At 32.9% G+C, this 12,856-nt stretch overlaps 2 protein-coding genes across 4 annotated transcripts; both read right to left on the bottom strand.

Annotated features, from left to right (window-relative positions):
• Positions 1-3,151: 3,151 nt before the first annotated feature.
• LOC112463758 (cytochrome b-c1 complex subunit Rieske, mitochondrial-like) lies at positions 3,152-5,464 on the bottom strand. The gene is made up of 4 exons (XM_025030314.1): positions 5,350-5,464; positions 4,813-4,956; positions 4,229-4,406; positions 3,152-3,601 (listed from the first exon to the last, which is right to left on the bottom strand). Exons 1-4 carry the CDS (start codon positions 5,438-5,440, stop codon positions 3,310-3,312), a joined length of 705 nt encoding a protein of 234 aa, XP_024886082.1. The 5' UTR covers positions 5,441-5,464; the 3' UTR covers positions 3,152-3,309.
• LOC112463757 (vanin-like protein 1) lies at positions 5,460-11,347 on the bottom strand. Of its 3 annotated transcripts, none has more exons than XM_025030310.1 (8): positions 11,229-11,347; positions 8,740-8,826; positions 8,470-8,604; positions 8,205-8,351; positions 7,970-8,133; positions 7,681-7,895; positions 7,500-7,604; positions 5,460-7,413 (listed from the first exon to the last, which is right to left on the bottom strand). In XM_025030310.1, the coding sequence occupies exons 2-8, from the start codon at positions 8,797-8,799 to the stop codon at positions 6,647-6,649; spliced, it is 1,593 nt and encodes a 530-aa protein (XP_024886078.1). In that variant the 5' UTR covers positions 8,800-8,826; positions 11,229-11,347; the 3' UTR covers positions 5,460-6,646. The 3 variants fall into 3 exon arrangements, with proteins under 3 accessions (XP_024886078.1, XP_024886081.1, XP_024886079.1); XM_025030313.1 differs by lacking the exon at positions 11,229-11,347 and adding an exon at positions 9,333-9,446; XM_025030311.1 differs by lacking the exon at positions 11,229-11,347 and adding an exon at positions 9,245-9,334.
• Between the last annotated feature and the right edge of the window lie 1,509 nt (positions 11,348-12,856).

The following is a 12,856-nucleotide window of genomic DNA, read 5'->3' as shown; positions in this document are numbered from 1 at the left end:
AGGAATCGACTTAGCCGGATCAATTGTCATCTTGATTATTTTTAAAATAAAGCTAATATGAGCAGTACAACTTATACAATAGCAACGTAACGCAAAGTGAAGATATTGAAACACTTCGAATCGCTTTTACGTCGACAGAAAAATGCAGGTAAAGTTTAAATAAATTTTAATGACTATTTATACAACATGATAGACGCAGGAAATGATATGCAGTGTGAGTTGAAAGAGCAAACGTTATATAAGGTAATATAGGGGAACAGGGAATAGCCCCGACATTATTGAAATTCAAGTTATATTTATTTGCAGTACATACTGTTCTTGAAATTTTATATATAGTTAGATTTTAAATATAATTAAACATAAATAGAATTAAAATAGGGGGGGGGGAAATTATAATACAATAGGAAATTAAATACAGAGAGAGGAAAGAGAAAGAGTAACTATTTATATATACATGATTAGTATTTATGTATTACTATATACTTACGTACGAATTGAATTATAATCATTTTATATTTAAAACTATTTGTTCTACAGGAAACAGGAAATGCATGACGTGCAAGAAATAATGGAAGGTTGAAAGAGCAAGCATTCAATATGTGCAATAACATGCGTTTATTTCGCAATATGGCAGTGATGTAAAAATATATTACAATGTATCTTATATTGGATTAGATTAAAGATGTATAATGCAATATATATTACTTTGCATTTCTTAGATAAAAGATATAATGTAATTTATTTTACAGTTTTAACATTCCATTAAATTAAATATGTAATGCAATTATTTCTTACTTTTAAACAAAACTAACGTGAATAGTAAAACTATACTTTAATAATCTAGCAATGCAAAACGTAGGAATCGTTATCTCCTTTGTTATATGTACTAATAGAGTGAATAGAAAAATGTAGAGACCAAATAAATTATTTAAGATCGACTACTACTTACGTAAGAATTGAATTTATATTGTCTTATGGTCAATAAAATCTATGGAACTATCTGCGCTTTGAAAGACACGAAATGATATGCAGAATAACGTTAAAAGATCAAACATACGACATATGCAATAATATACATACTGCTTCATAACATGGCAGTAGAGATACAATGTGAATATAAATTATATTTGATGTTTCCTTTTTATGTCACTGCATTTTTTATAACTAATCTGCGCGCAGCGCATACTGTTTATAAAAATTAAAATATAATATTATGTTAGATACCTACAGAAAGACAGATAGGGGAGACCGGGAGTAAATACTGTAAATAGCCCACATGTCTGAATTTCTTGCCTTTATGATACCGGGATTTAGTTACCCAGTAGCGTAGGGTAACAAATATATGTGTGTAATATATACAAATTTGATACTTGAAACCGCGGTTTCAATTATCATCTTTTCCGTTACCGTTCACATTTGCGGCACCAAATTCACGTATAAATTTTTAACGGAGCACATGAGAAGTACACGAAGAGTTTAATTAGCGACAAGGGGAATGTTATGACACATCCACTGTGTTTTCTTCAAATATGTACGGCTATATATTAACTCGTGCTAGAACTGTGGTAGACTGTACAGACTGTGCGTTCGACAGCCATGGCGCTAGCCTTAATTATTGGCCAATAAAAGAAACGGGGGTGCAAGTAAAAAAATTTTAGTGAAAAAGGGGATCAAATTGCAGCTCGTTTTAAAGGTCTAGTAAAAAAAAAATTTTTTTATGAAAACCGCAGATGGCTAAACCCCCCTATCAAAAGTTATGCGGAGTCAAAGTTCTAAAAAAATCTTTTGTACCCCGATTTTTCACTTACGCTAAGAAATATAGAAAAACGCATTTTACGGTAAAATTCCTCTTAAGAGTAATCAAGGGCGTTCTTTATATTTTACTTTTGAGGCTCCTAAAAAAGAGGTTCTCGGGGGTGGGAGAGGGGCTCAAAATCATTCAAAGTCTAAGCCCCCTCGATTCTTCAAAGTAAACGTATTGGTGAAAGACTTTAGATTTTTTCACTGTTTAGTGCATTTTCATGTGCATTTGCGCAAGAAAAAGGAGGGTGCCTCTTTTGCACTTCTCCACGATCAATTATACAGTCAGAATTAAAAAAGTTTTTACTTCAACTTTAGGAGAACTTAATTAGCCGTCGGGCTACTATCATAGTCGGTATGTACCTATACGTTTGCTTGGTCACTCCATTACATGTTAAAATTTCAAAATTGAAAATGGCGGATTCAAAATAACGGATCAAATTTTTTAAAAATTATTCAAATCATGGAAATGGGTATATGTGTAGATTTTTGTAGTCATTAATTTTGTTTTCAAGTGATAGATCACAAAAACCTAAACGTACTCACTTTCACGATTAGAATAATTTTTTTTTAATTTTAGTAACAAATAATTGGAGATGTATGACTGATGGACACTGCAATAAATAATGTTTCGTCTACTTTTTTTCAAGAAAAATTTTTCCTATCTGGGACTTCTGTTGGCAATCCACACACCCGGTTACCATTCGTGATCTGTAGTTTTGCCACTTTGGCGCCGCGCCCTACCCACCAGATAGCTCTCTTTTACTATATTATCATATATGATAACTCATGTGATAAATCCTGTTTTATCTTTGTTTATACATTTCTGATGATAAAACAGTCGAATCTTTAAAGCTTTATGGCTTATGCCAAATGGCATCTGAAAAGCATGTTTAATTTTTAATAAGATATACCTAGGTAGTAGGTACATACAGCAACTCACAATAAAGTCAAAATAATTTCAAAATGACTGAAAATGACGATTTTTGGTTATTTCACCATCATTTTACCATCATTTTAACGTTATTTTGACTTTCTGTTCTACCTGGGTATATATTAATATTGATAAAAAACTATGGATAATATTAGACTCTCGCTCTAGATAGTAGAAAATTCATTGCGACATCTAAGAATGTTTATGTTATTTACATACTGGACACGTGCCGCGTAAAAAAGCGATACGATAATCGATCAACCAAAAAGTTGTATCATCTGTAGGATGAAGAAGAAAGTTAATTGTTTTCTAGAAGATAAACTTTTAAAGTTACAAGATTTTTTTTTTTAATCATGATAGGTTATGACATTATTTTAAAACCAAGACATTATTTTAATCTTAATACATTATTGGGAGACAATATATATAATAAAATTCCATTATATATATTGTTCAATCAAGGAATTTGCAAGCGGAAGTATAGAAATTTGTCCTGCAATATATGTACATTATATTCTTTTCGGTGATCTCATTTAATATGCTTCAATAGGTTTCGATCCGGAAGAAACGCATCGTTATCCGATAACAATACTATTGTCATTTACGAATGTGTACTCGGGTATCTCCAGATTGGTCGACGCCGGGCCTTTCCGCACGCGGCCGGCCGCGTCGAAGTGCGAGCCGTGACACGGACAAAAGAAACCGCCCCGTATGATACCGGCGTTCGGAATCGGCACGCATCCTAAATGCGTGCAGATACCCAATACAATTAGCCACTCCGACCTTTTCGCCCTGTCATCGTCTGTTTCCGGATCGCGCAGCTCTGACAGGTTCACCGCCCTCTCCTGCTCTATGATCGACTGTGGCCTAGAAAATTAATCTAATTAGCGATCGGATGTTATCGGACGTTATTATCAGTATCAAATAATTCGCTGAAATTTGTTTTAAAGTCCTTCAAAAAGTATTTTGTTTGGAGACTTCATTATTTCTTTCGATCGCTATCCCAGCGAGAAATGACCCATCGAATCCCATCGAATCGATGGGTCATTTCTCGCTGGGATAACGTTATAACTTACGCATTGTCAACCGCGTTGCACTCTGCTCAAAGCTCCTTTTTACTTTCATTATCGAGAGTCCCTTATTGTTATTTATCCATTTATTGATATTATTTTTGTATTACACGTTTATATTCTATTCTGTAAAGTACAGGATAAAACAAAGCCCTAAACAAGAATGACTGTATTTTCTATTTAAATTAGTAAAAAGGATTGAAATTTTACAAGGTTCGAGCGCGGCAATTAAACTTTTAAATAATTAAAAATCATGAAAAGGAAAATTAGTTTTATGTTTATTTCGCAGACACAGGCATTCAGCAACGATTCAGCGACTAGACCACTTGTGATAGTGGATTGTGTGTGTATGTTAGTGCGTGTCAGTTTTATCCTGCTTTCCCTTAATTATTAAGTTTCTTTTATTAATTATTGGTTCTCTTACCGATGGTATATAAAAACGGGTTTGCCGCGCCACTTAACGATTAATACTTTTCCCTCTGGTATATCGTTTAATTTAACTTCCAATTGAGCCTCCGCCAAAATATCTCGCGAGGGCGATAAGAAAAATACATAATGCAATAAGTGAGCTTTAAAGCCGTACAATCCGGCAACACAACCAACTGAAAATATTGTATTCAATTTGTATATATGTCTAATTTTCCTAGTGAAAAAATATCTTTTATTTTCTCAAAAATTTTCATATTTTAGATTTGTGAAAAAATATGTAAAATTTTTCAGATACTTTTAGAAATAATTGAATGAAGATTTCCAGAATATTTCACAATCTGTATGTTTCTGATAAATTGTGCAATCTTTCTCATATTTCTTCAGATTTTTATACAGATATTGGGAAATTCTAATTAATAATATGAAAAAAAATTCTGAGACATTTTTCTACCAGGGAATAGCTGAAAATTCTACAGAAATCTTCTATTATTATCGTAGGAGGCATATTTTGATAATGTTTTGGAAATAACAATAAATGATACAGAAATGTGATGTAATAAAATTTTTTGGAATTATTACCAAAAGAGACAACGCTTCTCAACGCTCTTCGTTCGTCGGCGTTTTTTGTAGCTGTTCCAGCATCTTTCAAGGGTTTTCGTCGATATTCATCAAAATTGGGTTTTGGTATGTCAGTATATGCAAATCTGCGCAATTTCTTAAAGTCTGAATTAAGATAACGCGGAAATAATTATGTACAATAGCATTAGTATGACAAACAGATAGATATAATTATTACATCATTCATTATTAACATTCTGTCATCACATTTGTGAATATCATTGTGGAATAATTATTGATTTACTGCAAATATATTATTAATTGTAGACCAACTGTATAAATTATGACTAATGAATAATCATAGACTAATTAAGATCAATCGAGGGATTCATAATATACATATAGTAACACAAGAATCTCGCGAGGAAGATATGCTTTGTGCATTTTTGATCGGAGTAATAGGCTTCTTCGAATATAATTTAGGAGTAATTATTTAGATTTAAAATTTTTCTCAAGATAAATTACATAAAAGATTTTATTTTTTATATAGATACTTACAGTTAATTTGGTATAATTGTAGCAAGAATGAGAAGCGTTTATCGTAATTTGCAACGAAAACGTTGAGTACGTGTTTTCTTGGAAAAAACATTTTTATTAATAATAAAACGTATTTCTAAATACATTTATTATTATGTCGTTATAGAATATTTGGCGCACACATTTAACGTCTAAACTAGTCTGAAGTTTAACAAAATTCATACGTTTTCTCACTTCAATTGTCAATATCACTAATAGGCGATTTTCTGGGGTCGATTGTGTATCTCGAAATGAGGTAAAAATTACTTGGTATAGCTGAGTACAGCAACCAAACTGTACTAAAACCGCGATTCTGTAAAGTGTAAACTCATTATGCAGTATCGTTATCGTTATGTTGCGCGTACGTTGCAGATATACTATGGTAAAAAAGCTGCGCAACGATAATATAACGATACTGCATAACGAGTTACAGAATCGTGGCTTTGGTACAGTTTGGTACACTTCGGTTGCTATACCAGAGTCACGCCAAAAATAGCCTATTAGTGATAACAGCATAAGCTCCGCCCCTACCAATAGCAACCTTGGTATATATACCAAACAATCGCCAAAAATCGCCTAATCAGTCACATTTGTAACAATTATATTTTAAATTATTTTTAAATAGTTTAATATAAACATAGTAATAATTTCGTAATTATTAACAATAATTCAAAGATTAGCACATTTAGCACAATAGAATTCTAATACATTTGTAGGTATATGATTCTATCAAAAATATATATTATGCATTTTTATGTACATATATAATATGTTTAACCAAATTATCTATATTTACAGATGTCGCAAGCTGCGAATTGGCAAGAAAAAGTGCTGATTCAAATTTAACTTTTGATCGAGGGGGAATTTACAACCCAAAATTTTGTACACCATTGCCGTAAGTACTGCCGAGCCAATGCCGAATAAAATTCGAACACTCTGACTTGGCAATGCTATGCAATGCCTCCTGCATTGCCACTGTCACCAGTCATTATTACCACTGCCCAACCACAGACGACAATGCCGTCAAATATTATAGGCCACTGCTTACTTTTTTTTAGTCCACTGCCAAATTTTTGTACACCAATTTTCCCTTACTTTTGATTTAATTCTCTATTTCTTGATATTGAGAAGTAAAAAACTTAGCCAAGTAGAATTATTTGTCAATGTAAGTAAAAAGTACGTGATTTCTCGTAAGTATGCCACATATAAATATATGTACGTAGACTATATCTAAACGTAGATAAAAGTATGAACAATGTTGCATATATAAATATACAAATTACAATCTTGAAAACAAAATCAGTAATAACGTTACGAAATAATTAATGGTGTAAAAGGATATTTTACTTGCATTGTTCTTTTTAAAGTTCCTCGAGTATATTCCAAATGTTACTAAATTGTTTGTATTGTTATTTAGGAACATGTTAACGTGCACATGATCGTCGTGAGCGTGTTCATTAAATGTCCAATTTTCAAGCGGAAGTAAATCCAGATTTAACGTAGACGGCATAATTAAATTGTTCTTATAATCGTGGAACGTTGCCGCAATTTCAATATTGCTAAATACCATTTCTGATTCTTGCACGGAACCGCATGATGAGACCGAGTTGTTCGAGCATTGAATTATGCCGCATGCACGTACGTAAGCTTCAACGACGGAATAATGACGAATACCATTAAAAACGACTAAACGGTATTTAGTACTTAGATCTATTTTCGCAATTTCTACTTTAAACTCGCAGCAGAAACCATTGTGACAGACAGTTTTCGTGGCATTTCCTTCCAGGGAAAGCGTTTGAAAGACTCGAATATTGTCGTGTTTTAAAAATAATGTATCATTATCTATCATTGTGTTGTCTTCCTGCTTTTTCAGTAATTGTATATTCTTTTCATGATAATGTGGCCAAGCTTTCTGATCTTCATCCTTTGAAAAATCATGATAGTTTTTATCATACCTAGTTCTGTCCTTTATTTTGGGTACTTGAAATATCAATACTTCCTCGTGTGTAATTGCAGGCATTATTGCTTTACCGACTCCTTTACGACCTGTATGAAATGTTATTTCGTATATATGTATATTCGCACGGTAGAAGGCTCTAATTATATAATATTTAAAATGTAATTTTACACACCTAAGTAAATTCCACTGCCAGCATTACCAAAGCCAGGTCTATTATAGCCTGAAGCTAAAAGATTTACGTTTTCAGCAAATGACCATCCTGCTTGCGTTTGTACAGCTAGAATAATAATAAATAATATTCGTATAAATGTTTTGATAAAAAAGGGGAAAAGGTTTTACCACATTTCGTTTACCTGTTAAGAATGGTGTTTCAGAAAACCACGCTGTAGGGTATACAATGTCAGTAACTTGATGATCTCTTGTTAATTGTATTGCGGGTTCGCGAAATAATATGTCAAAACATATAAAAGTTCCAAATTTCACTCCAAAATCAGTATAAAAACTGACTATTTCTGGTACTGCTGTCACATTAAATTGATGTTCTTCAAAAAGATTCGTCTTACGATACCTATTAATTGTAATTGGACATGTATATCAAGCAAGATGTGTTGCAACAGTCATTATAACGAAGAAGCTAGATACCTGGCAATAATCTTTCCTGTACGATCGAATACAACGTTACTGTTGTAATAGAGTATTTTATCTCTTGGACAAGATAGCACGTCAGTGCAAGGTGCTTTCTCAGCGATATTGATTACCACATAGATTTCATTATCTCTTGCAGCACATGATATTTTTCTCAATGTCTGTAAATCCAAAATTTCTTTTTAAATAATCGATGTTACTAGTTTCTCACAATATAAATAATTGTACATACTTCGCTGACTTTAATAGTATCTTGACTACAAGGTATATAATTATGTGAGGCACTAGGAATGACGGTTGTCCAATCCTCCATTTTTTCTCTCTCGGGCAACCTAACTGTTGTCAAGCCGTCTTCCGGGAAAACGATTATATCAGCATTCTAAATAATATTCAAACGCTTTAAATAATTTTTATAACATAATGACAAGAACACACTAATTCGTTGACGATATAATCTGTGAAATATGTGAAACTGTTTTTTTTCTAAAGATACTCACATTACGACTAGTCACATTAATAAGCCTGACATAAGCGTCAGAATTTACTCTCAGAGTCTCACTGCTGTTTATTGAATATTTTGGAGGATACTCCACTACGGCTGCTACGTACGTCGGAGAGCTTGGTGTTGATCTCTATAATAAAATATGTATATGAACTTATAGAATTTATGGAATAGTTTGCTTCAGAGCGAGTGATACCTATAATTGGATATAATTAAATATATTAAGAATTCATTGCTGAACAGATAAAAGTTGCTTTATGTCTACCTGATATGATAGATGTGCACATGCTACCAATAGATAAATAATGATCCATACTTGATCCATATTTGACAATCTCAACAATTCTTCTTTCTGAAACAAGAAAAACTCGATTCACAACTTGTACAAAACCGATAGAAAATAATAAAATAACTTATATAAAAAATTGTGACTTTAATAAATTTTCAACAGCTTCAGAAGCATAAACATAAATTCTTTTATAATTTAAAAGCAAAAATAGCTTATATTATACAATCAATTTCTCTCGTTTATATATTTTAGCAAAAAGAAAATATTTTACAGCAAATCTTAAAATATCTTGGATTTTACAACAGCAAAAAATTAACTTTTGCTTGTAGCTGTTTTGTAACACTTTATACTGAGAAAAACTGAGCTTGTAACAGAGAGAACTCCAAAATATGAATATTTTTTATGTTAAAATTTTGCGTAGTGTATGAATATCTGCAAATGTCATGCTCAGTGTATTTACATATTCAGGTTATTGTCTGACCTAAAACTTTTACGATTTTATTTGCCCATGAAACTACAAGTGCTTCCATTCTGTAAGTTTCGGAGCGTTCCTTATCAACTTCTCATACCAAGTTAGTGTCAATCTCGTTAGACAAAGCTGGAAGCGTGTTTGTAAAGCAGAGATAAAAACGTGCCTCTACGCACGAATTGTAAATAGTCAATCCCACAACGGCCACAACCCACAATCGCACAATTCCCACTATCCCCAGTGACCCCAGCTGAGCTGAGTTTCCCGAGCATGCGCGTCAAATTTAGTCTCACAGTGAAGTATCTACTTCGGGAGAAAGGGTATCGTACCATCTCTCTTGTTAAATTTTTTCTAAGAATTATCTTAAACATTCAAAAATAATTGACAAGTTAGCGAGAATGTGACGCAAAGTACAAAATAATTTTAATTAACTTATTTTATTTGAGTAAAATTGATGTTTGCTTTATTCCAACACTCCTGATCTACCCCGATCATTGAAATCTATCGAATTTTCGTCTTTATGAATAACCCATATATATGTATACGTCACTGCTTTGTAATCCCTGAACTGCGCACGTGCAAAAATTCGGCAGATCCGGGAGCCCTAACAAAGGGGAAACTCCGCCAACCCGCAAACTCTGATTTTAATGAAACTTTGCATACATGTAGGTGGAGTAAGGAGATAAAATTAGAAATTTTCAGTTGGTGACAAAAAACGGTTTTAAGAGGTGGGACCACCTCCCATAATAGTAATTTTCGGCTTTTTTCGATACATGTTAAAAATTCGATACGGATAAAAAATGCAATAATAAAGGGAAAAGAAAGGCCTTCGTAAAACGAAGGATAAGTAGTCTAAATATTGGAGTGTATCTGAAAATAAATTTCGAGAGAACAAAGTTAAACTCCAACCAAATTCCGATTAATTTAATCGGCGATCTACTTATTCAGTAGTATTTCGTTAACGTACATGAACAGAGTTGACTTTTCGTTATTTGTGGCACATGGAAAAGGAGAGGACGATAAATTATCCCAGACAAACCTTTGTCAAGAACAGATTCTGCATAGTGTTTGTTAAAAATGTTGATGACAAAAAGAATGTGACACGTACAATATTGATAGAATAATATTGACAGAAATATAGTAAAGTTTGTTAACAAAATATGATGGGATTGATGGTAGAAATCACAAACAAACTTTGACGTATTTATTACACTGCAGTTTGGCGACAGAAATAGGACAGAATCTACGTTCGACTTCGATTCCATTCGATTTCTGCCGCCAATCCACTGTCAATTATATCAGTAGATAATTCTATCGGCAAAACGAACTTAATGCGGACACAAATCATGCCAATTCAATAATTTTTGATCGAATTTGATGCCAATTTACTACACCATACATCAGTTTGCTTACTGAATAATTAGAAATTTTGTAAATATATAATTCTACCGGTTGAATTAATCACGCTTAGCAGTCGTAGTAATGTCAAAAAATGCGCTACGTTAGAAAATCGGATCAAAAATAATTGTGGAGCGTTAAAGTAAGCGTTGACGTAGAATTTTGACTCGCAAATGAAAAAAAATCTTCTAATTAGCGAAAAATGATCTCCGCGCGTGATAATCTTTCGCTAATCACTAATAAACATAATTTTCTAGTATCATGGAATTTAGAACGGCGCATGCTTATGCATTCCATCATGGTGGCTTAATTAGAAAACGATTGGCTGAAAAAAGTTAGAAAGTAGTTAGCATATAACAGCATAATAGCATCTCTCCCGGACGACGTTTTGTTAGCACAATTTAATAAAGCATTGCCGGGCTCGCATTTGCATAAAACCTTCTTTCCTAATATTCCCTTACAATTAGTGGAACACGCTGATGAAGTTTGTGAGAGAAGAAGCTGCGAGACCTTAAGAACAAACTGCAAGATAGATTAGACAGAGCGACTTCAGCGTTGAGAAAAGAGTGATATAATTAACCGGATTAAAATTACTTACATAAGTGTAACAGCTCTACAGCCGCGACAAGTTTTCTCCGAGCGCGAGCTTTTAGCACGTTCTGTCAGGACGTAATGGTGCACATCTACTGGTGCACATCTGATTAGAAACTTCAGTTCAGGTTCAGGTTCCCTTCCACAATCCCGCTTCGATCGCTAGCGCGCCTGCTGACTTGATTTTTTTCCTGAAGCGTTCGCGAAACATTCCTCGGCGATTGGATCGGATTTCCCCGCGGCGCGCATACTGCGCTGCACACGTGTATCCATATAGACTATAGACGCTATACTATATTAGCAAGAGGAAAAAATAAATTTATTTGCTATTGTATAGGTGTCGGAAAATCTAGGAGTGCCGTATATAACTTACATCAGATTCAGGATAAAATTCTACTTCATAACTGTAGGTATTACTGTGAATATTTTGATGCAGATGTGTATTGTAATATACAATATATTTCGTATTGCATCTGTAATCAAATTCTTTAAGTGTTTTTCATATTACGCGATATAAGATTATTAAAAAAATATTTTAGAAAACTTGAGATACGTATATACATATATAAACATATACGTATATTAAAACACATACAAATCAAAATACACGGCACATGAAATTATGAATCAAAATCCACTATAAGAAATCCGACATGTATTATTATTATAGATCTACAAAGGAATAAATCTATAAACGTTTACAAATAAAAGGTTTAAAGTGTTGACTCGTAAGGACCACAAGTGAAAAATAGTTTATTCATGAGTTGCACAAGCGATACAATCTGTCACATGAAGATGCGAGGGCGATTGCTCTCATCAAGAGACACGGTAGTGTCTCGTGCCAAGTATTATACACGCGGAGCGAGACCGACCGTGAATCTTTTACGCGACGCGACGATTTGCGAATATATTATTATACCTTAAAATCAAAATTTTTTATACAGTTTAAAAAATCATTGAATACATTTTCATATTAAGTACCTGGTATAAAGTTGAATCCGCAGACAATTGCATAAATAAATATTAGAACTATTCAGTTATATTATTTTAAATTCTTATTTCATTCCTCACAAATTACTATTTTTAGCATAAAAATCGGAGACATCTTCATAACAAAACTCTTCCACTGTACTATTTTAGGTTTGAATTTTCATTTGATAAGTTTGTGTACAAACAACGATAAACTCATCTAATAAGATAAGATAAGATTCATGGAAATATATAAGTAATTTTCAAACAAAGAGTTTTATACTTTAAAGCAATATCACTTTAATTTCCTACTTAGTACGTAAAAAGATAAAAATATTGATATATGTAAATTGTGTGTATCGTTTGTGATAACTGTATTGTGATAACTAATTAACTGTATTTCTTTCTCTTTATAAAGCGGATGCATCGCAAAAAATGATTAAACCTGGTGGTTGCGTTGACTGCGTTGACAACGCAAACCCATTGTGTGTTGAGTCATTTTATAGATGTTTTTGCATAATTATCGCGAGACACTTGGATATATGCGACAGATAACGGTTGCAAAATAATAAACTATTTTAGGCATATGATGTAAACGTAAAGATAATAGCAGAGAGAAAGAGAGAGAGAGAGAGAGAGAGAGAGAGAGAGAGAGAGAGAGAGAGA

This window comes from Temnothorax curvispinosus, unplaced genomic scaffold (assembly GCF_003070985.1).
Source record: "Temnothorax curvispinosus isolate PA1 unplaced genomic scaffold, ASM307098v1 QBEX01013630.1, whole genome shotgun sequence".
Taxonomy (NCBI): domain Eukaryota; kingdom Metazoa; phylum Arthropoda; class Insecta; order Hymenoptera; family Formicidae; genus Temnothorax; species Temnothorax curvispinosus.
Note: the sequence above shows the minus strand (reverse complement) of the source record. Positions and strands in the feature narration are given on the sequence as shown.

Excerpts from the sequence above, each read along its gene's own strand:
- LOC112463758 (XM_025030314.1), bottom strand. The coding sequence starts at position 5,440 with ATGTTTTTTCCAAGAAAACACGTACTCAACGTTTTCGTTGCAAATTAC. Across the intron at positions 4,957-5,349 it reads ACAATTATACCAAATTAACT|ACTTTAAGAAATTGCGCAGA; the intron begins GTAAGTATCTAT and ends ATCTTAATTCAG. Across the intron at positions 3,602-4,228 it reads CCCGTTTTTATATACCATCG|GCCACAGTCGATCATAGAGC; the intron begins GTAAGAGAACCA and ends TTAATTTTCTAG.
- LOC112463757 (XM_025030310.1), bottom strand. The coding sequence starts at position 8,799 with ATGGATCAAGTATGGATCATTATTTATCTATTGGTAGCATGTGCACAT. Across the intron at positions 8,605-8,739 it reads GTGCACATCTATCATATCAG|AGATCAACACCAAGCTCTCC; the intron begins GTAGACATAAAG and ends ATTTTATTATAG. Across the intron at positions 7,605-7,680 it reads TGAAACACCATTCTTAACAG|CTGTACAAACGCAAGCAGGA; the intron begins GTAAACGAAATG and ends TTATTATTCTAG.